The sequence below is a fragment of the Lissotriton helveticus genome, chromosome 3_1, assembly GCF_964261635.1.
Source record: "Lissotriton helveticus chromosome 3_1, aLisHel1.1, whole genome shotgun sequence".
NCBI lineage: Eukaryota > Metazoa > Chordata > Amphibia > Caudata > Salamandridae > Lissotriton > Lissotriton helveticus.
Window position 1 is genome coordinate 667,949,772 of NC_136061.1, and position 24,677 is coordinate 667,974,448.

A 24,677-nucleotide genomic window follows, 5' to 3' on the forward strand; every position below is an offset into this window, starting at 1 on the left:
TGCCGCACCGGACGCGTCGTAGTGTCCTCGCGGGGTGACACACATTTTCCCTCCCAACCTCTCACCCTGTGTGTCAGATTGTGGAGGACAGTTTGAACGTTTTAATGTTTTAATTTTCGTTGCAGGCGGAGTTACAGGGCAATCCGGAAGCAGAGAAGTTCAGCACTGAACCTCAGCGGGCACATAGGGGTGCCAGAGCCTAAGACCTGGGGCCTCATGGGAGGTTCCGGGAACACGTGTCGGCGCCCCATTTGTCCTTCGGGCGGTTGTGGGCCTGTGCAACCGGAGTTTTGCCTAGTACGCCCCGCAAGGGGAGTGAGTATTATGTTACCATAAGGGGCAGCACATGGTGGTTCGCCACGATGCTGCCCGGCTCATCAGGCGGGCAGGTGGCAAGAATGCGGCCTGCCCTTGGATTGCCCGTAAGATAACCCACTATGATTACATAACGGCGTATGTAATAAAATAAACCTGCATCAGTTTCTTCCCAATGTAACACTGGTGTCTAGTGTGTTATTTGCGGGTTGCATGCTAAGTGTGGGGTGGGGGGGGTCCTGTTGCCCTGAAGTGTCTATACCTCCCACTTACCCCTCCTTAACTTTGTACTGCCCCTTCCTTCAGTCTCTCCTGTGATAACGTGATACAGTCTAGTAGTTGGGGTGGAGTTAAGGGGAGGAACAGGAACGGGAGGAGCCAGGGGACAGGAACTAGGACACTTAGAGTAGGGACAGGGAACATAGAGGAAGCATAATAAAGAGCTCTCATATATATCTGTGTAGCGTCATCATTGTAGTAGGATACTACAGCTGGCGACGAGGATGGGATCGGGCACATCGTGCAACCAGTGGTGATCCCGTGACGCTGCATGACCCTGTCCCTGGTGGCGCGAGTGAGAACTTTGCCCTCGCGACCACCGCGACGAAAGGAAGCGCCGCGGCGAAGACTGAGCCACCAGGAACACTGCCTGCGTGTCCTGAAGCCCTGTGGCTGTGGAGGCTGCGTGGAGAGTGGCGCGCTGCGAGTGAGTGCCGTGAAGAACGCAGCTAGCGCGATCGCGCGCCCAAAAAGAATTCAAAGCTCACCCCCGAAGCGTGAGTCTTGGAAGGGACAGAGGACGCGACGTCGGGATCTCACCCCGGTCGTACCTGTGCCGTTCGCTGCTGTGGTGGAGGCAGTGACAGCCTCTGCATCCAAAAGGAAGCCCCTGCACCCGGTGAGTGTGACGAGTGGGGCCGAGAGACTGAAACATTGAAGAGAAAGCCAAGTCTCGTGAGAGCCGAGATTTCACAGCGGCGGCCATATTTCGGTCAGGCAGCCACAGACATCCCCTACTGTGAGCGGCCATTGATGAGTCAGGCAAGCAAGGTTTGGAAATAAGCTTTGGCAAACCGAAAGGAAAACAAGCATTGGCGCACATAACAGCCAAGCCCTGGCAAATGTACAGGAACACGCATTAGAACATGCAAGGATTGCAACGAAACAAGTACAAGCACTGGTAGATGTTAGTAAACAAACATCGACAAGTGCAAATTCGACAGCAACGTAACAAGCATTGACAAGTACGAAGTTGCAACAACCCAACAAGCATTGGCAAATGCAAGAGACAGATAAAGGCAACAGTAAAGCCACAGCAACACAACAAGCACAAGCAAGTGCAGGGGTGCACAGTAAATAAGCACGAGCAAATGCACAAGGTAAAATGAGAAACAAACAAGCACGAGTAAATGCAAGAAGTGCAATATGTAAACAAGCAAACGCAAGAATTACAAATGAAACAAGCACGAGCAAACACAAATAAAGAAGACTTTGAGCACAATCAAACACTGGTACAAGCAACAAAAGGTGCAATGAATCGAAGTGACTTTAGCAACAAGCACAAGCAAAGACAAGTACCAAAGTAAGCTTCAGCACCACGTAAAGATAAATAATTAAAAGTGGAAGAAGCTAAGAAAGTAAATGATCCAGAGGCATGAGTAAATGAATAATCAAGAAAGTCTCCTCTCATCAACTAAGGGATTGGATAATTTGCACCAGTCCGGAAAGAAACGCAAGAACAAGATGTCAACTTTACAACGCTTCCTAGCGTACGAGCCCCAAACCACCTGCAGCTAGGATGTGACACTAAAAGAAAGCGGGAATTCGATGAGTCACGAGTCACACATGGTGCAGCTGAGTGGTGACCACTTCGAACTCAGGAAGTCCATGCTTAACTCATCAAAGCTTACCAAGGCAGTCGTACTAAGGGCGGACAAAAGACAGTAGTCAGCAGGGAGCGGCGAATCTTCCCAAAATCAAAGGAAGCGCCCAGACACAGGATCTCGGCTGAAGAGGGTCAGCAAATGGGACGGGAAGCAAGGTGAACCGTCCTGTGACAGTAGCAGACCAAAATCTTCCTCCCTCATGGCGGTGGGAAAAGCAACACAACGGTCCAATCCCTGCATTGAAGTACCACCCCCAGTGACGCAGACTGACAGTCAGAGTTTGGGTCCCCAATGGAACAGGTGGGTGGAATCACTGGATGATTTTCTTAAAACAACCGGTGAGCGAAGAGATGAAAAACGTCTGATACTACTACTTCAGCTGGTGGGTTACGAAGGCCGGCGCCTAATCAGAACATTTCCAGAAAGGGAAACAGAGACCTATGGAAGACTCAAAGAGACGCTACGCGCTCATTTCAACGCAAAAGTAGACATGGATCACGAAAGCATTGCCTTCAATGCAGCACAGCAGGAACCAGGAGAATCATTGCCAAGCTTCATCACAAGGCTGAAAGGTCTGGTACAATGCTGTCATTTCAACACTTTCTCAAATGAGGAGGCAGTTCGGCTACGGGTAATCGAAGGCTGCTCGAATCCTAATACAAAGCGCAAGATCATTCGAGGGCAGTGGTCACTAAAGGAAATCATCAAGAAGGCCGAAGTTGGAGTGCGGGTCAAAGCAGGAGAATTATCAAAAGAATTAGCCCCAGAAACAAACAAAACAAGAAACAGGGAGAGTGAAGGCGAACCAGAGATAAGGCAGCGGGAGAGACAAAGTCCACAATACAAAAGACCGGGAGTATCCAGGATTACGACAGCCGCAGTGATACAACCTCAAGGAGTTCTTCAACCTCGAGGGGTTCTTCAACCTCAAGGAGTTGGGTAACACCAAGGGGTCATTCAAGGTATGGCGCAAACGTTTCTAAAGCAGATGAAGTGCCCAGTAGGACAGATCGCATCGATGAACCAGATGACAACTTGTCCAACAAAGGGGCAAAAAAGACAAAATATGGAAGATCGGACCAGCCACGTCAACACTGGAAATCGGTACACGAACACGCCAGAGCACCTCGCCACTCGCCAAAGTGTGGAGATGAGTCGGAGAGAGCATCAAGCAGTGAGACACATCGCACCTTTAGCCCAGGTGTCAGGACACCAAACAAGCGTGAGGAAGAAGCAAACTACACAAGACAGAATGAGTCACTCAGACACCGGAAAAGGGAAGACAGACGCGCACACGACACCCGAGACAACGAGGCAAGTGAGAGGAGGCCATCACCATCATACGAGAGAGGCAGAGACAAAGTGCCCGGGGGTCAACCGCAAGAAATAAGCATGTGGTTATCAAACAACCTCTCCATCGAAATGACAACGAAGGCATGTCGAAAAAGGTACCCGGAGAACTATCCCAAAGATAACTCTGACTCGAGGAGCAGCTCTTCATGGCCTACCCGAAATCTACCATTCAAGACACCCTCAAAAGAATGTTCTCAAAGAGCCTCAACAAAAGACTCCTCCGATTCAGAAAGCATGTCTGTCCGATCTCTGGGGTCGACCGAGTCATGGCCCCAACAATGGCCATGGCATCAACCACTCGAACACACCACAGAACCACCGGACATTCTTCCCATCCAGAGCGACACAACTCACACCGATGTCTCTGAATACTCAATCACCCTCCAAGATAACATGTCATGTCAGTCGCAGGTATATCAAGACATCAACAATATACCGTCACCTTTAAAGGGGTCAGCGAGACTGACTCAAAGGGCCTACAGAAGGAAAACAGACATAAGGGACAATACCAACTGGATGGAAAAAGGCTATCCAGTCACTCTACAAGGAAGACCGGGTGTGGCGACAGCGACAGATCATCATCGGATGAGGGAGAAACAGGTCCATGCCCAGATAGTTAAAGGGCTCACCAGCCTCTCGGCAAGACAACCAGAGGCAGCAGATGCGTCCCCTAACAAAATTGGGAAGATCCTTTCAGATAGTGCCCTACCGGCTGGCATGCATGACGCTGAACAGGAGGACAGTGTTGCCCCCGACCGGACGAGACAAAAGGAAGTAGCATTATATGCAGGTGCTCGGAAGAGAACCAGAACAACATCCACTCACAGAGGAGATTGAGCGTCAATTGAACAAGAGCCACCAAAGAAGACGGAGTGCCGCTATTGAGTGGAGCCCTTCACGGTCACCTCCCGAGAGGCAATCATGGTCGCCTCAGAAACTGAAGATGAGTGGATAACCCACAAGCTCATAGGAGTCCACCATGGCCCTACGAACAAGAAGATCACACGAGACATTTCGCAACTTCAAAGATGCACTCCTGTGTTCAAGGATGATCTTTGTCAAAGCAACGGAAAGCCACACCAAGGAAAGGGAGACGCGTCTCCAGAGCCTAAACAGGCGGCCTGCAGACCTGTGTGGTTGATTGAGGAACTATAAACATGTTGGACGCTAAGTATTCTTTTTGTTAACAAAGGGGGAGATGTGATAACGTGATACAGTCTAGTAGTTGGTGTGGAGTTAAGGGGAGGAACGGGAGGAGCCAGGGGGCAGGAACTAGGACACTTAGAGTAGGGACAGGGAACATAGAGGAAGCATAATAAAGAGCTCTCATATATATCTGTGTAGCGTCATCATTGTAGTAGGATACTACATCTCCCACCCCCTTCACTCTCCTGCCCCCCCTTCACTGTCTAAAGCCCCTTCTTTCACTCTCTTCTGTCCCTCCTTCTCTGTCTACAGCCCCTTCCTTCACTCTCTCCTGCCTCTCCTTCATTCTGTCCTACGCACTCCTTCACTCTCTCCTGTTTCCTAATGCATTCTTTCCTGCCCCTCCTTCGCTCTCCTGCTTCCTTAGCACTCTGCCCTGCTTCCCACTTCCTTCTCTCCTGCCACTCCTTCACTCTCTCCTGCTTCCTTGATTCCTCATTCACTCTCTCATTCATCCTCTTTCCAGTTTCCTTGCAACGTCTTTGTTTACCCCACAAACTCAGGGTGACGTAACGACAGCACAGCCAACGTACAGTGCAGTGCTGGGGGTGCCACAGGATGGTGTAGGTCTTGAAGTCCGCTGGTGTGCCAGTGTCACCCAGATCTACCCATGGAGACATCATACCCGCAGGGGCGGCTCCTCCATGTGGGCGGAGGAGTGTCGCCCCACTGCTTTCTCGCAGTGCGAGAAGCAGAAACATAAAATGGTATTATGGATACCATTTTATGTTTCTCCTTCCCGCACTGCGAGAAGGTAGAAGGGTTTGGTGGGGGCAGCGGGTGAACGGTCCTGCTCCAGGCAGGGGATGAGTGGCTTGCCCACTGTTGTGGGCGCTGACTGTTTGGTCGGCCCCAGAAGGGAAGGCATGGCTGGGCAGTTCGGGCTGGACTGTTCCCATGAGGCACAGGGTCAGACTGATTTGTATATAGTCATGTCTGAACTGGGGTGGCAGAGTGGGCTAAAGAACGGTGATGGATCAAACCCAGATCTTTTGACTGGGTGTGAGTGTTTGATTGGTTCAGATGCTCCGTCCATCACCACCCCCTTTTGTACCGCTTTGGCCGCCATAAGTGTGGCAGGGTATGCTCAGACGTGAGTCCCTTGCTCACTTTGCCACTGGATTCAAGCAAGCCGGGCTGAAGACCTCGGAAGCTTGTTTCCGGTCCAGGGAAGGCATGACTTGGCAGTTCGGGCTGGACTGTTCCCATGAGGCACACGGTCAGACTGATTTGCATATAGCCATGTCTGAACTGGGGTGGTAGAGTGGGCTAAAGAACGGTGATGGATCAAACCCAGATCTTTTGACTGGGTGTGAGTGTTTGATTGGTTCAGATGCTCCGTCCATCACCACCCCCTTTTGTACTGCTTCCTGTGAGGAGCAGAAAGAGGAGACGCAACATGTGACCATCGGCGAAGGTACATTTTTTTTATATTTATTATTTTATTGTTGAGATTAAAAACATTGTGAAAACCTATTTGGAGTGCTGCTTCCTATTTCCCGCGCATTGCGGGGAGGGACTGTCGGAGCGGATATTGTTGTCGGGTGCACCCCCGACTGGCAGGCACCCGCCTTGGAGTGCAACAGGCTGGTGCGAGTGGAGCGTTGATATATATATATATATATATATATATATATATATATATCTTTCACCAAGCAATGATTATTGTCTGCACACGTCCAATTGCTTCTTATAAGGGTTTTATTCAAGAGACTCAAGATGCCCCATTCAAAGGTGAATGGGGCTCCTTGAGTCTCTTGAATAAAACCCTTATAAGAAGCAATTGGACGTGTGCAGACAATAATCATTGCTTGGTGAAAGATTTTTTGTGGGGAAACGTTCATCCCTGCTGTCTGGCACCGACCGTCATACAGCGTGCGCTTTCTAAAGAACGTATTGGTGGCAATATATATATATATATTTATATATATATATATATATAAATTAACCTCCCTCTCGGCGCGACCCTTCCCTCCACACCCGCGAGTCATGCCGGCTGCGACTGCGACTGCGGCTGCATACACCTTCGGCACTGAAGAGCCTGTAGGTGCCAGCAGGCTCCAGCATGAATTCAGACCCAGTGCAACTTCTGGGCAGTGAGGGGCGTGTCACACATTGAGATACTTCAACCAGTGGAAAGGCATCTTTTATTCCACATGCACACTGCTTTCAGACAGGGAAGGATACATGAGAAAGAACCCGCTAGGGATGCCCTGCTCCAATGATGGTTCTGGCCGCATAGAAATACCAGTAGGTGGGTTCTGACACTGAGGAGTGTCTGCAGAACACCTGCCTGTAGAGCAGAGGTTTGGCAACACAACTGCAAATAAGGATGCTCATTGGAGATTATTTAATCAAAATTACCAAGTCATCTTCAATTAGTTATAGAGGGTATTAGCAGATATATCAAGTATTGCAAAATGATGTTTTGGTCAAGATAACGTGTATTTTATCATGTTTTTGTTAGTCTAGAACTACAGGATTGTTGCGTGGCCACACTAATAGCACTACAGCATTATGCAAATCTCTGTCACAATATTCACTGTTAGAAAAAGGAACTGGCCGTTTGCACATATGTATATAGCTATATGTTGGAAAAAAACAAAAACAATTCGAGGTGCCTGGGTGTCTAGGTATTTCGTATACTTTCTTAAATAATAAAACAAAAGACTTGTGCTGATGAAACCCAAGATGGTGACATTACTGACTCTCTGGTTTCATTAGCTGGAATAAAAAAAGAAGTTGTCAGAACCGTAGTGGGAGAAGGGGTTGTGGACTCTAGTGTGTTACTGCACACGGGTGGGAGTTTTGTAGACCTGGGTGAGGAGGAAGGGGAGAGGCTGTGATATCACTAAAAGAAAATGAGAAGTTGTGGGAGTTCAGATAAACATCTAATGTAAGGTATATAAGTATGTTCTGTATTTTAAGTCTTTACCCAAATAAAGAATATAAAGGAAAGGTAAAATCTTCAATATTTTCAAAGGATGGACATTAACAGCGAGCAACAAAACAGGCTGGATGAAAAGTCTGTGAATGTTTAGACTTCAGTTGCGTGGAGCGTCTGATCTTAGGAATTAATGATAGCCTCTATAGTGCTGACAAGGAGGCCTTTTGTCAGAATCTTTAAAGACCTTTTGACGCAGATCAATTGAGTGCCCGAATGTGCTACAGCAGCAAAAAAACAAAAAAAACAACGTACAGGCATATGAAGAGACAACGTAAGAGTGATCTTGCAACACGCTTTTTTAAAGCAACTCAACTGCATTTGTGTGGATGACTAAAACGGCCAGAGGCACTGAATGGCTCAACTATAATCCGGGTAGACAGCTTCCCAGCACAACTGCAGTTCAAAAGCAATAAGAAACCATCAGCTTTTATCTGTGAATTCTTGGCTCTCTGCGATGTTAGCATGACTTTACAAAAGTGACGCGTCTTGCTCTGAGCTAGGTCCCTGAAGCAGGAGCCCATGGCTGTAAGAGTCTGACAATGCTGGTGGTCGGATTCATTAGCAAGCAGCTGCTGTACTACGGGTCTCTTAGTGCCAATATCGGCAACACACCCCCTAAACACATACAGCAATCTCCTGATGAAATACACACAAGACACCTTTTCCGTGGAGAAAATTGCTGCAGGTTTATTTGCATACCGAAATATGCCAACATGGTGGGTCAACTTACGGGCGATCCAAGGGCAGGCAGCCCCTCTGCTGCCTGCCCACCTGAAGAGCCAAATTACACTGTGGCACTGATAAATTGGTGCTAACCAATTTTGGGGGAGGGGTTACCCCTTCCCACCTGTGGACCGCCAGTCCACCCATCTACTTACGCCCCTTGAGGGGGTCGAAGCGTTCCAGGCAGGTCCCGGTTGCTCAGGTTTACAACCGCCCGTAGGACTAGCTGGGTGCCGTCGCTCCTCCAGGGTTCACCACAAGGACTTCCTGGGGATATTTGGCATTTACACCCTTGTTGTGCTCCTGAAGAGGGTACCCCTATGTACCTTTCAGCCTCTGGATCGCCCTGTAACTCTGCCTGCATCACAAAATAATAGGTTAACAGCCTCTCCCACCGACCCCCAGTATACACGCTGGGTAAGCGGTAGGGAGGGAAACAGCATGAAGGCTGGCTGCAAGGAGAGCGCCAGGTGGGCGGGAGAGGTACTTATACCTGGCTCCCCGCCCACTGGCGCGGCGAAAATGACGCAGGGTGAGCCGGACTCAGATAGGGTCCTAAAAAACACTATGCTGTTGCCGTGTGCCATCATGTGGCACTAAGGCGGCCACCCTCTTATGGCGGTCCCCTGCGTGGAACCCGGGCAGCCACAGATGCATGCTACAAAGAATAAACATGCATTCCTGGGTGGCACGGTGCAGAAAATGAGGCACCGCTTTAAGGCACACTCATTCTACAATGTGCCGGAGATAGGCCTCACTTAAGAAGTGCAAAAGAGTGGGGTCTTGTGGCAATTCCATGACTTTAGTTTAAATGGGGAGCTGTGACCCAAAGCCTTTGAGAACAATGGGTGCCAGTGGGTGGGGCCGCTGGCAGCCTCATGGAATAGTCCGATCTGTAGGTGCTGCAGCGCCTTCCTTGTACAGGGCTGTTTGACCACTGTGCACACAGACGAGGCTACCAACTTTTCAGCTGAGTCTGAGCTATCCATGTCTAGGCACGATCTCCTCGCTGCTTGCCAACCCACCCACGCACATTACAAATTAGATTTATTTTGCAAACTGGAACTTAGCATTAGGCAATGCTAACAGTGTCTGCTCAGCCACTCCAAGCTGTCCACCGTGTTGTTTACAAACTCAGCAGCACTATCTCTTCTTACCTGCCCCACGAAGCAAGAAGCAGGTATGCTGCCGGCTTGCAGCACAACCCAGTTCCCACTGAAGTGGCTACAGTGCCAGAAGCAGAGCCTTCCCACAGTGCAGCCCTGAGCTCCGCAGGCAGCAGGAGAGCAGGTGATCCTAACCCCTACTGCGCTGATGTGCACAATCAGAAACGCCACCTTTCCCTGCTCCGTTCTGACATGGCCTGATTGTTCACTGCTGGACAAGATGGCGGTTGCAAGTTGAGCAACAATAAAGGGTGCAGGCCTACTGATGGGGGAAGCAACCATAAAAAGAAGGGGGAAGGGTGGGTTTAGGTGGAAGTAAGGATGGCGCGGAGGGGTGGGGGGACGGCAGAAACAAGAAACACGACTCGAGCAACAAGCTAAACAAGCAACGACACACGAGCAGGAATGAAAGATAAACTAGTCCCCCAAAACAACACACAAACACAGAAGCATAAAGATACAAGTAATTGAGTGCTGCTCCGTGGGAGGAAACAAAAGACAAAAAGGAGGGACATAGAGGAAGGATTAACAACTAGCAAGCAAGCATTTTTGAAAGACAATGGGAGGGACCAATAAAAAGGCAATGTGTGGGCTGTAAGCCCACAGAGTGAATACAGCATGCCTCGAAGTGACAGTGCATGCGCTGCCTAGACTCAACCTGAAAATGTATTGTAGGACACCACGCAGGATCTCCTTCTGAACAGGAGTACCATCCATATTTCACAAATTCAAGCTCCTACATCAATGCCACATTTTTTAGACTGTCATTAAATACCCCCTGTTTTTCCATGCCCGGGTGAACCAGGCTCTACTTACAATGGAGTTTTGGATTTGAAAGTGGCAAAGAAATTCATCAGACACATTGAAAGACAACAGCCAAGCAAAGGTTTTAGTAGCCAAACTGAGAATACTACCTCCCAGTCAGATGAGGTGCAATGCATATGTCACTGTGAAACCTACATTTAGCCACTAACCCCATCACCAAAATAAAAAAGGTTTTAGGGAAAAATCCTATAGGACTTTTTGTTCCTGAGGCCTGGCTAAGGCAACCTGGTACTTACTGTGGTGGTTGATGGTATTTATCAGCCGGACGCCCACCTGAGCGTGGTTGTTGGTCATGAGCACAATGTCGAAGAGATCCTCACTGGTTGGGTAGAGCTCCCTCAACCGAGCATTGACTGTTTCCAAAGCCTGAGACAAAGAGAAAGAATTGTTACTTCCATTGCTCACCAATAGATGGGGCTTCCACTAACCCATATATATCCACATAGAAGACACCTGTGTCCAAATGGCAGCAGCTGTTACTGAAAGTGCTTGGTGCTGCCAGCAGAAGAGTCTAATGAGGCTGGCCAGCCATGGATGGTGAGTAATGTGCCGAAGAAGGACACCCTTATTGTATTGTATTGTATTGTAATTCCATTTATATAGCACTTACCACCACGAAGCGTCAAAGCTCTTTGTCGGCGAGGAGCATGCTACTCCGGAACCCATAAGAATTAGTATTGAATTAGTGTAGTGAAATATGTAAGTCAATTGAGTGGTGGATAGGTTTGTCAGTTATTTGGATGGATGGATTCAGAAGGATAGAGGTGGGGTACTATAGGGGAAAAGGTTTGCATTTATATAGTGCTTGTTACCCCTGATGGGGTGTTGAGGCGCTTTTTTTGGCAAGTAGCACGCTACTCAGTATCCCATTAAGGATTAGTGGTGATTTAGTATAGTGAAATATGAAAGTAATTTGAGTGGTGGATATTAGTCAGTTATTTGGATTGAGAAGGATAGCGGACGGATAAAAGAGGTAAAAAAGGTTTGCATTTATATAGCGCTTGTTGCTCCTGATGGGGTGTTGACGCACTTTTTTGGTGAGCAACACGCTACTCCGGACGCCATAGAGGATTACTGGTGAATTAGTATAGTAAAATATGAAATTTGAGAGGTGGAAATGTTAGTCTGTTATTTTGTTTGAAAGGATAGTGAAGGGATAGAAGACTGAAGGATTTTTTTTGTTTTGTTTTGGAGGTCATAGCAGTAGGAGGAGGCTTGGGATGAGCAAAAAGGGATGTCGAGGGGAAGAGTCAGAGGGAAGAGTTTAGAAAGGCTTGATATGGGGAATCAGTATAGTAAAGAGGTGTCATATGATGCAAGGAGGGGTAGAGTAGGGGAGAGTCTAGAAAGGGTTATTTTGGGGATCATAGTAGAGGTATGGGGTTTGGGATGAATGAGAGAGTGGATGTAGAGGATATATTGATAGATGTATAGGGTGAGAAATAGGGTAGTGCATTGGAAGGAGTAGTAGAAAGAAAATGAGTTAGAGAGTTGATGTAGAAGATATATTGAGAGAGGTAATAGGGTGAGAATAGGGTAGTGCATAGGATAGGCCGAATTTGAAGAAAGTAATAAATATACAGATCCATAAGTACAAGGAAATTATATAGATACATAAAGGATGTAAGTATATGTAGATTAAAGATATTGATAGAGGTTTAGGGTAGTGCATTGGAAAGAGAAGTATATAGAGGCTTGAGATGAGCCAGAGAGTTGAGGTAGAGGATATATTGAGAGAAAGCTGCCAGGCTGAAGGAGCTGGATATAGTGGGTGGGAGGGGAAACCTGGGATATAGAAGTAGTGAATGTGACCCATGGGCAACAGTTGGCATGGTGTTGTTTTATTGCCAGGTCTGATAAAAATGAATTGCGTGGGATGCTGTAAACTATGAGAGGTGGGGGGTAGCACATGATATTGCATGGACTCAATATCAGGACCGATCGAGCAACAGGAAGGAAACTTTCTGAAGAACGATGGGCGAATGGTGCCCAGCTTTCATAGCCCGTTTCACAGTTTGTCACCACTGTAGTATCCTCCACAGCCCCAGGAGCATGCAAAGGATTATGCCACACACGGCGCTCTGTGTTGTACGTCTTTATTCCTCAGCATACAATCACATATAGCACTCTCATTACATCATAACCGTTAATAAATCCACCTTAACACCTCTAAGCAAGTTATGTTATTCCTTGTTGAGTCCACCCAGAACTGCAAGGGTCCAAGCGCACATAGTCTCATGACACTACATCTCTCCTCTTGTTAAATAAAAAGTACAGACAATAGTCACATCATATCTCTGGAGTAAGGCGTTGAGGCATTTGTACTAGCCCGCCAGACCGAGTGGTATGAGATGGTTGACCTGGACTGTCAGGCGAGGTCGCCTCGTTCATCACTGCAGGAGAAGATGACCTTCAATGTAGGTGTTTAAAGTGCGATGAGTCCCGTGTGATAAACTTTCTGGGACGATAAGCCATCCCATATGTCCTTTGCATTTCACAATCCTCAGACGATCGACATCAAAAGGAGTGTCTGTTTTCCGATTTCGTTTCTGCTTGACCACTACCCAGTAACCTTCATCAAAGGCTGTTTCCTGAGCTTGTTGGCGACTATTAGCATGTGTTTTCATCTGAAACTTCAGCGAAGTGTCCGTGATGCAAACCGTATCCGCATTTAAGGATCAGTCTACTGTCCACTGGGCAGTTCAGTTCCGATGGCTCTCCCACTAGCAAGGTAGCAGGACTCTCCCCAGTTTTGGAGTGAGATGTTGAACAATAGGCATGGTGGGCTTCACACAGGGCCAGTGTTGGAACCAGTGCTTTCTGGATGACTGAAGGGATCCCCTTTCCAAGCAGAAACTGCCTCTCCTGTCACGGGCGGGTGATTACACCCACCGTATAACCTGGGCTCACCCTTGAGTAGCTTGGCACTGAGCAGTCAGGCTTTCCTCAAAGGCAATGTGTAAAGCAAAGGCATATCAGTCATTTGCGACAAATACACTAATCGTCACAAAAGAAACTTCACACACGATGTATGTAAATAACGTTTGTATTCAACACACATATTCAATCATTATAACATAAATATTAAGTACTTTTGGGCATAAATCACCTTTGGAAATATTTATAGCAGTACTAGGCCCACTCGTATTATTATGATACCAATAGAATGCATACTGTGGACAATTCCTAATCCAACCTCCACACCGTCCCCCACAGAGAGAGAGCAGCCTTATGCGGTGCGACAGTGTGTCCACCCAGGCCCACTATAACAATCCTGAGAATATAGTCCTGTACAGTTATAGGGTCCAACGACATCAAAGATATGTACAGACATAAAAAGAGAACACTTTTTAGCGGCACCACAGGCCGGAGCCACGTGGGTAAACCCAATGGCGAATGCATTGTACTTTTGGCATGAAATCAATGCATAAAGCGGCACCCTCTATGTGTCATAAATCATAGGGGGTCCACTGACTATCACCCCCACCCACACACTCACTCTGCATCGCTACATGGTGCAATAGGTATCAGCTCAGTCCATATGGATTATTCTTGCACACATACGCTCCTAGAAGGTCAATAGATAACAACCTGCAGACTCTGTGTCCCCAGCCTCCCTCCATTTTCTAGTTCAGCCCGATTGTTCTATACCCCGGGATGGAAGATAATCAGCCTAGCCTCCCAGATGCTAGGCTACACATGCCCAAAGTCACACTTAGTCTGGGTCCTTGGGAAACAGGTGGGGATATGTAGCAAGTTTTAATTGGGAGGTAGATGTAAACAAGGGGAGTTGACCCGCTTTCAAACTGTCTCGAAGCGTTCCTTCAACCCAGTCAATCTCTCTCGCTACTACCTCGTGCCAAGATGTCTTCAAGAGAGGACAGGTGTTTAGAGGCAGTTGGTCTGCCTCAATGAGGGTCAAAAAGGAACAACCGATGAATGGGGAATAACACAAGGGAGCCTCTCGGTGGGAGGAGGCACCGCGAGCGGTACACGATGATCAGGGTCGTGCCCAGGCAATCCGGGCACAGTGTCTGGGCGTGTTGATATGGGTCGCACCAGACACTTCAGGTGTCCAACATGAAGAGTTGCAAATTTCCGTACCTCCCTGGAAATGAGGCACAATGACTGGTGCATGTTGAGATGGATTGCACCATACAAGTCCAGTTACACACAAAGGTGCAGGTTCAGCAGATCCACATGAGGTAGAATGAGGCACTACCATGGGTACACCTCCATCTTTGAGAGTCGCTCCCTGTAAATTGGACACAGCACATAGTGAGTATGCAGTCAGTGAGTCGCACAAGAGAAGTGTGGCATGATTGACGAAACGGGCTACTTGGGGTCCTAAAACCAGTGAATCCACTCCTCAACTAGATACTTATGAGTGTCGAGGTCCCTGCAGTACAGGTCCCACACACCTTGTATGTGGGCAAGATTTTTGGGGCTCTACACAAGACAATCTGGTCTCCAGAACTGAGTCGTAATTCCATGCTCACAGCGCACTACCCAGTGGGATTCCGTAGCCGATGTGGAAACTTGAAAGGGCACCGCTCTCCAGATGTCACAGGCAGCTGGTGAAGGTCCCTTGCGGGAGATCTTTAATGTCCCTGAGATATTCGGGAGAACAGGAGGCCCATCAACAGGCCCTTGGAGAGCACACTTCAGGGCGCCACACTTCAGCAGGTCTATTCAGAAAGGGCACGCGATCCCCTTCACGGGTAGTAATCCTCCACCTTCACAACAGAGTCCTCTGGCATTGTGCACCATGCAGTCCAGGTTCTTCGGTCACGCGTCCCCACAAGTGTATCTCACCCTTTGCTGAAGGATGGCACCAGTAGTTGTACTATTGTGTGTCTTTGAAGTTAAGGGTAGTTTAAGGGGTTTCCCTTTAAACCACAGATGGCTCCCCATAATTGTTTGCCTTTCTGCCATTGGGTCTTGGAATGCAATTCTTAATCTTTAGTGGGGTCAGGATCTGGCCTGAGAGGCTAAGTGTCAAAACCTCTCTCTCAAGTCAATCCCATCTAGCCCTAAAATGGCGGAGGTCTAGTTGTTCTAGTGGTATGTCCATGGTTTATGACGGTCATTGGGGAATGCACAGATGTTCTCCCCCGACCCCTGGTGTCCACCGGAGTGAGGCACCAAGGCACACAAGACTCTTAGAGAATAGAAATGTCCATATTCTATAAGTGACATTTCTAAGCAAGTTACTCTAAAAACCCTTTACCATTGGAAAGGATTTGGTATGTCAAATCCATCATGAGGTTGCTCCATTGCAATCCACTATTGCAGCCCGAAGCAATGTCAACCACTTCCCCATAGTAACCTATAGGAAGAGCAAGCCTCATAGGTAGTGAAAACATACACAGGTATTCCTCATTACCTGGGTACACATGCGCTTGTGTGCACACAGTCCTGCAAACAGCAGGTTGAACACATAGTCCCCAGCGCCAGGAGTGCAAGTGCGCTGCCCAAGTCTGCAATGACAGACCGGACACAGGTTTAACTAAACGGGTGTCGGTGCACACGCACCATCCTGCAATTGCAGGCAGCACACACAAACACGGGCACCATTGGTGAGGGTGAGCACCTACGACGGCCTGCAATGGCAGGCAGTTGCGGCCCGCATGACTCACGGATTCGCACTGGCAGGGGGTTGCGCAGGGAGGGAAGGGGGGTAATTTAATAAAAAAATAATTCAACTTACCTTTGCCTCCGGTCCTGCGTCATGTCGCTTCTCCTCTCTCCTCTCCACACAGGAAGCAGGCAGCCTACCTCCCCTCGCCTAAGTCAATCACAATGCTGCAATCGCAGCCTTGTGGTTGGCTGGGACGCCAACCCCAGAGGCGTCTATGGGAAGGCCATTTTCTCTATGTAGGCTACATGGAGGCTACATAGAGAAAATGCAGAGTGTGCATGACTGGTTTGGTCAGCTCTGGGGCCGACCAAACAGTCATCGCTCACAACAGTGGGCTAGCCACTCCTTCCCTGCCTGGAGCAGGACCTCTCACCTGCCCGCCCCCAACCAAACCCTGCCTTCTGCTTTCTCGCAGTGCGCGAAGCAGAAACATAAAATGGTATTCATAATACCATTTTAGGTTCCTGCTTCTCACACTACGAGAAAGCTGTGGGGCGATGCTCCTCTGCCCACGTGGAGGAGCCACCCCTGATGGCAGACTGCTCATGAGTTTAATCACGATAGATGGCAGTATGCATACACCGGTCGGCAATGACAGACCAGCTCATGTTTCAGAACATTAAATCAGCGCCACTTCCTAGCACGGGTAGGAAAGGCGCTTGCACTTTTACTCTGTATTTACAGTGGGAAAGTGCCCAGAGCCCAGAAGCCACAAAAGAGAATCAGCAAAACTGAGGGGGAAATGCTACCTGACAAGTATCAGGTCCGACTTCCTGGTTTTATTTGGTTCACTCCAACGATGCTTGTTGAATTACCCCTTTGAGGGTACCCATGAATCGTTCCACAACACCATTAGCTTGGGACTAAATAGGTGTGCTCTTTTATGCTTGACTTTTAGTCTGACCAGAAATTCCTTGAATCCTTTGTTATTGAACGGCAGACCATTGTCAGATTTGAGAATGGCAGGGATACCCCTCGCTGCAAATGTTATCCAGCCACCTGATGAACGTATCATGTGTCGATGACTAGAACTCCTCTCCTAAAGGAAAACATTAATACTCATCGATGACTACCATGAGATGATGTCTTTGTTTTTAAATGCCCGAAGAAATCAACTGCAATTCATTCCCATGCATGTGCAGGAAGGTTAGACATTGTCAATGGGTGCTGCGTCACTTTGGGAGAAAGGCAGTTGCAGAGATGGTACTCCACTCTCCACTCTTCACTCCACTCGCTCATTTGGCTGCTTGAACCACATTCTGTCTCTTAGAGCACTCTTGGTGGCTACAATGCCATGATGTCTTTCATGGACTAGTTCAATGACTTGCTGTCTTAGGCTATTAGGTATGACAATTTGTAAGCCTCTCAATACAACACTTTCATTGTTAACGGATAGTTCATCCTGTACATTTTTTGAATTTTTAAAATTCAACTTCGTCAGCAAATGGCCAAGCATGCTTCTTCCACAATTGACTTGAAATGATGTGTTTGAGGATAAGCATGTTCTTATCAACATTATTAGCAGCAATGATCTGTTCAATGGATAGCGCAGCTGGCGTGTTGGACCTCAAAAGGAAGTTGATGTACTCCCCAGCCATTTTGGATGTCGAACTGTGCCATTGCAATGGAACTTGTGAAAAGTAATCAGCAATGTTCTGATCTTTACCTAGCTTATGTACAATGGAATAGTAATACTCTTTCAGTCACAATCCCTACCTCTCAATGTGAGGGGGCATCTTGGCTTTCGGGTTTCCAAAAATAGTGAGCAGCTCTTGGTGATCTGTAATGATAGTGGAATGCTTTACGTATAGAAACACATGAAAAGATTTTAGAGCCCACACTACAGCCAGACTCTCCTTCTCTGTTTGAGAGTAGGCATGTTCTGTGTCAGACAGGCTTCGACTGGCATAGACCACAATGTGTCTCTGAGCATTCAGATGACCATTATATTGAGTAAGGACTGCCCACCGCCCCACTTGTCTTGCATCGACTGTGATCTCAGTGAATAACTTGAGGTCAAAATATGCCACCTCGGTTGTCTTTTCATTAGCATGTTTTATTCTTTTGAAGCTTTTATCACATTTAGCAGACCACTGGAAAGGAACATCTTGTTTTGTCAAGTCTCTCAATGCGGTACTCTCAGTAGTAAAGTACCTTGAGCAATAACTGGCCATGCCTAAGAAGGATCGCAGCATGGTCACATCTTGTGGGGGGCATGTAACTGATAGTGCTTGCACTTTATTTGGGTCAGGAGTCATTCCCTCATCGGAGAATATGTGCCCAAAGACTTCAAGTTTGGTCTTGTGGAACTCACACTTTGCTGCATTTCGAGTGGGACCTACATCAGCAAGTAACTGGCACCCTTGTGTAAGAGCCTTGTTCTGCTCCTTTTTCTTTGCCCCAAATACCAGTATGTCATTACTATAATTAAAAGCATTCATAACAGGTTGAATTATTTGCTACATAACATTCTGAAACATTTCTGCAGCTAATTCCACACCAAAACTCAACCTTTTGTATCTGAGCAAACCAACATGAGTTGAAAAAGTAGTGATGTACCTACTGTTCTCTTCCAACACGAGTTGAGGGTATCCCTTGTTCAGGTCAAGATGGGAGAAGATTTTGGCACAGTTCAGTTGCTGTCATGTCCGCTATGTGTGGACCAGAATGTATTTCTCTCTCAATTGCTTTGTTAGCCTGGCGCATGTCAATACAGATGCGCACTGCACCTCCACTCTCCTTTTTTGGCACCACCACTATAGGCAAAACCCATGGAGTAGGACCAGTGGAACGCTCAATGACGTCATGCTTCAACAGCATTTCTAGTTCTTTCTAAACAGCTTATTGCAAGTGGAAAGCGACTTTGCGGTGCAGCTGGGCAACAGGGAGAATGTCCTCATTAATGCGAAGTCATACTTTCATTGTCTTGAGCCTGCCTAGGCCATGTAATAATGACGGAAACTAACTCCCAACTTCAGTTTGAGTGTGGAGGTTGTAATTAAGAGATATCAGTCCCATGTCAGAAGCGGTGACAAAACTAAGTAGGCATGCACTGGACGAGGCTCCTTGAAGAAGAAGAACTGGCGCTTGCACTAATATGTTTTGTGTCTCATTGCCGCTATGAATGATCCTCAGCTCTGCAACTGTTTAGAAGCAGCCTACGTGTATACTTTTGTGTTTGATGGGCCGAGGCATGCCACAGGAGATAGGCTGTTGAACTTTTCAACCGGCATGATGTTAATCGACTCATCAGTAAGAATTTTGGCCAGGCACTGAAAGCCCTCCAACTCACCCAAATTGTTAGAGGCCCCACCCATCAACAGGGTCATCTGCTGGACCCCATATTTGTCAACTGGGGGGAAGCGGAAGCTATGACCCCAATTCCCATCCCATGGTCGGACCACTATTTGGTCCCTTTTTCCATACGAATCCCGGGAAGCAGACCCCCACAGTCACCAGCTATGTACCACCTCAAACGGAAATGGGCTACATTCTCTCAGCCCAAATTCTGTGCAGAATTAACGAAAGGAGGAAGCCCAGGAGGGAAGGATGCTGACACAGCCAATGCTAACCTCTGCACACGCATTAATCAGGCACTAGACTGCACAGCCCCTTTGCTAAAAACCAAATCTGGGGGACGCACAAACAAAACTGCCCCGTGGTTCAACATTGAACTAAGAGTTCAGAAAACTGCACTGAAAAGAACCGAAAGAGAATGGCGCAAGACTCTCTCTGAAGAAACCAGAAAGAATTATCTAACCGAGAGACGAACCTACCATGGACTAATCAGAAAGACAAAAACAGCATATTTTACGAATAGGATTAGTGAGGCTGGTAACTCGACGAAAGAGCTGTTTTCACTCTACAAAACTCTTTCAAGCGGAAACCCAGCTATTGCCCCCGCTGACTGCTCGCCAGAATTGTGTGACAAAATCGCAGATTTTTTCTCAGATAAAATAACAAAAATCTACTCAGCATTCCCTACGCAGTCCAAATCCGGGGCAGACTTCGTTGAAAGCCCAAGGGAGTGGGGAGATAAACCTAGACTTACCAACTTTACTACCCCTCCCACGGAAGATCTTCTAAAAATCTGCAGGTCGGTGAAGTCGGGCTCTCCGAGAGACCCTACCACACCCAAACGCCTGACGGATAGTTTAAGGGTACTAGAACCATACATTAGACATGTACTCGATGTATCTTTTACCACCAAGACAGTACCTAGGGAGTGGAAAAAGGCGGTGGTTCTGCCCCTCAGGAAGAAACCTACCATCAGTTTTGAGAAACTTGACAATCTCCGCCCAATTTCACTCCTACCCTACCTAGCCAAGGTGGCCGAAAAAACGGTCAATAAACAACTGATGGACTTTGTGGAAAAGGCTGCCTTATTGCACGACACCCAATTCGGATTCCGCCCCCGCCACTCTACAGAGTCCGCACTGCTTACTGCAGTTGAGACCCTACGTCAGGGGGTAGATGAGGGACACACCATGGCCCTCATCCTATTGGACCTGAGTGCAGCGTTCGACACTGTGGCGCACGACAACTTGCTACAGTGTCTGAACAACGGAGGTATATCCGAAGCTGCACTCCAATGGCTACAATCCTTCCTGACAGGGAGAAGCTTCCAGGTTCGCCAGGGCGACCACTACTCGAGAGACATAGGTTTGGGTCAGGGCGTCCCCCAGGGTTCGTCACTGAGCCCAACCTTGTTTAATCTCTATGACTCTCCAGTGGCTTCAATTGCCGTGAGTCACGGATTGAGCATCGTGTCATACGCCGACGACACGCAGCTGGCTATCTCCCTATCGCGTGCACCCGGTCTTGCGATGGACAGTTTCAGGAACTGCATGCAAGAACTTGCAGCCTGGATGTCCACCAACTGCCTTAAGTTAAACGGCAACAAGACCGAGGTGCTCGTTGTGGGGGGGAACCCATCTGTTTGGTCGTCGGCGTGGTGGCCTCCATGTCTGGATGAAGCTCCCATACCCTGCCAGGGAGTAAAAAACCTAGGCGTATGGCTCGATGCTGACCTATCTTTTGGACCCCAAATAGACCGAGTTGCAGGCGTCTGCTTTGGTGTCCTAAAAACCATAAGGAAGGTTCTTGACCTCCTTCCTATGTCAGCACGGAAAACATTGGTACACGCCCTTGTGACATCACGCCTAGACTACGGCAACCTACTCTATCTGGGTACCACCTGCAAAGCCATGAATCGCCTTCAGGTAATACAGAACGCGGCAGCCCGTCTCATCCTAAAAATCCCTAAACGATCAAACACCAAAGCCGCTCTCAAAACCCTCCACTGGTTGCCAGTAAAAAGCAGAGTGGAATTCAAAGCCCTCTGCACATGCCACCGCATCCTGGCTAAGAAATCTCCTATTCCACTCCAGAACCTAGTGACAAGGTATACACCTGCACGCGAGCTGCGCTCCTCATATGAGGGCCTACTTAAGGTTCCTAGGGTCAAAAGAGCCCGTATGGGCGGACGTTCCTTCCGCTATCTGGCAGCGAAAAAATGGAATTCCCTTCCTCTCCATCTTCGTCTGGATCCTTCCGAATCCAGCTTCCGCAAGAACCTAAAAACATACCTGTTCTCCAGATAACGGATCACTGGTCTCCACCTCGCTCAGAGTTCTTCAGTTGCAGCGCGGGGACACGCTTTGGCGTAACCAAGCGCTTTACAAGCTACCCTTATTATTATTATTATTATTATTATCACTGTTTATGATAGAGGGAATGGGGCAACCGATGACCTTTAGTGTAATCTTGGGGAATGTCAAAATGAATTCTGTAGTTTTGTGCGGTAGTTTGCCCTGCCTTTTGTTCTTCTTTGCAAGCAGCCAAACCTACAGGTTCCTGTCATTCCTTGATCGATCCATCTTCACTGGCACTCAATAATGATGCTGACGAGCCTTTGTAGGAGGAACTTGACGATCAACTTTGTCTGGTTTCTACTTGTCGTAACTGATGTTGCTTTTTGACTTTGTGGGCGTGGTGAGAATGCTTCTGGAACCTTCTGGCATGCATTTTCTTTTCTTACTGTGATGTAGTTAATTTCTCTTTCACTTTAAGAAGGGTCATTATTTACCGCAACCTTTGCACGCTTGTGCTACAGCTGGACATTTGCCTTCATGATAAAATGAAAACACACATCGGAAAACAACTTTTTCTTCTTTGTAGATGTTGACTTGCATGCATCCACCTTCTACTTTTGCTTTATTTTCACGACCAATGGCGATTTATTTTTCACTGTTCCAGCTCCCATATCAGCGGCTTGTTAATCTGCTCTTTCCTTGGATCCTGCAGCCATTAGTACTTTCTCTTAGCTGAGCATCCTTTCTACGTGCATCTTCTAAAAGCGTCTGAAAGACAGACATCGATGATTCAGAGGCCCATGGCTTCTTCAATAAGAAAAAGTTCAGCTAGGGACTAACTTAAAAGGGTTGGATCTACTTTGTGTTACACCAAAATACAGTGAAAGAAAAACCAAAAACATAGAAGTACCACCTTATTTAAGCGAATTGGCTATACACAGATGTAGATATCAAAACATATATCTTTTCTTCTTTTTTATATATTATTCATATTCAACTTTGTAATTCATCCATATCATTAAAAAACCAGTCATAATTATATATCCATAATATACGATAGACATAGGGATGATGGAGGCAGTGCGGCAGGTGTCATCTACGCGCGTTTCCGCATGCGTGCCTTCATCAGGTAGCCGTCTATTGCACATATATTGATAGATGCTTGTATTCAATAGGGTACTGACGCTTCATAAGTTATCTTGTCTAGCGCCTGGTTGATAAGGTATAATATATATTGCACGTAGGCTAAGAACCTCACATGTAATCCTCGGTGCTTGATTCAAGGAAAGGATTTAAAGCTGCAAGTTCGACGCACAATTAAATTGTCGTACACAGTTTTGATTCGTTTGAGCAGATATATTCTGATTTAGTTGTGGATATATTAACTAGGGCCACATGATATTAGTAAGGACGATACTGGAAAGCTGCAAAACGGCTATCAGACCAGGGAGGGTATTCGTCTATTTATGGGACATATCGTATCTATCTCCTCTCTCCTCATTGCGCCGTGCCTTCACTTGCAAAAGGGTTTCCAAGCATGGCTTCTTCGTCATTAAATTCTGGAACCTTCCAGTGTTTGATAAGCACATCAAGTCTTTCATCAAACTCATCCATCATTTCTCCAGCTTGTTGTCTCGCTTGGTTGAAAATGTACTTTTTATAGTCAACATTCAGCATAGGATTGAACTCGGCTTCGGAGGCTTCCTTGATTTGACATTATGATACTGCATCAGCTTGTGATATTTTTCCTATCACTTCTTTTACTCCATCACCAGCAATGTTCTTTACATATTTAATTATTTTATCATCTACTTCTTCTGCTGCTCTATAAAGTCATCAAACTTCTCAATCCATGCAGTCCGACTGGTTCCAATATTTTGCTTATTATCTGTATTAAATGGCAGCTGTGGATTCAGAAACAGCTGCATCATAGTTTGCGCTCTTTTCTGCAGCTATTGAAGAATGTCACTGTTCCGAAGGCCTTTCAGTGCACTGAATGCCACATGTTGTTGTGCATGTATTCGTAGCTCAACCAGGTCTAGTCGTCGCACCCAATTCAAGATCGTGTGACACTCCCCTCGCTCTTGGTCTTAAGCACGTTTGCATTTTCGTAACTGGCTATCATTGCCTTTGGCGTTTTGCTTTGTATTGATGATGCCTCTGTGTTATGATGTGACGCAATACCAGGGGGTTACTGGTGGGCTTTTCGAATGCTATGCTCTGCAGGGCCTTCAACTTCTTTGAGGGCCGTTTATGGGCTAGAGCGGGGCTCCGACTTCACACACGCCAATGTCGAACTGCTTCTCCTCAAATTGGGCGCATCTGCCACCTACAAGCAGTTTGCTGTAGCATTGAAAACTCTTTCGGGGCACAGAGCCCATCCTCGTTGTCAGTTGTAGCATCCTCCCCAGGAGCATGCAAAGGAATATGCCACACACGGAGCTCTGGATTGTTCATTTTTATTCCTCAGCATACAATCTTCCCTTAACACCTCCCAGCAAGTTACGTAATTCATTGTTGAGTCCTCCCAGAACCGCAAGGGTCTTAGCATACTTAGTCTCACTACACTGCATGTACAGAGTATTATGTGCAGATCCTATACATGCTGCCTCTGGATAGCTGTGTGCAGGGCCTACGGGTGTGTGGTATGGGTGAAATGCTTGTGTGCAGGTTTAAGGACAGTGTGTGTTTCTGCGGTGTATACAGTATGTGTGTGCAGGACGGTGAGACTTCATTTGCAAGTTGTAATTGTTGAGCTTAAATAGGCAGGGTGCGAATGGAGAGTCTGTGTGTGTGTATGTATTTGCATGTGTGTGTGTTGGCCAAGAGCCTATTTGTTCAGGGTGTGTAAGCATAATATGTACACGTATGTAGTAGCATGCACATCAGTGTGTGAGTGCAGAGCAAGGCAATGCAGTGCATATTGCGGAGACTACTCGAGCAGGACTTTAGACGGAGCCTATACATGAAGAAACGTTGTCTGAAGTTTGTGGGTGCACAGTCTTAGTAAACATTAAATAC

General features: G+C 47.3%; 1 protein-coding gene across 2 annotated transcripts in view; it reads right to left on the reverse strand.

Annotated features, from left to right (window-relative positions):
• NT5C1A (5'-nucleotidase, cytosolic IA) overlaps nucleotides 1–24,677 on the reverse strand; it is a 201,407-nt gene that overhangs the window by 43,824 nt on the left and 132,906 nt on the right. For both annotated transcript variants that reach the window (XM_078683730.1, XM_078683731.1), the window contains exon 3: nucleotides 10,658–10,787. In XM_078683730.1, coding sequence (XP_078539856.1) covers nucleotides 10,658–10,787 — 130 coding nt within the window. The remainder of the gene's footprint in view (nucleotides 1–10,657; nucleotides 10,788–24,677) is intronic.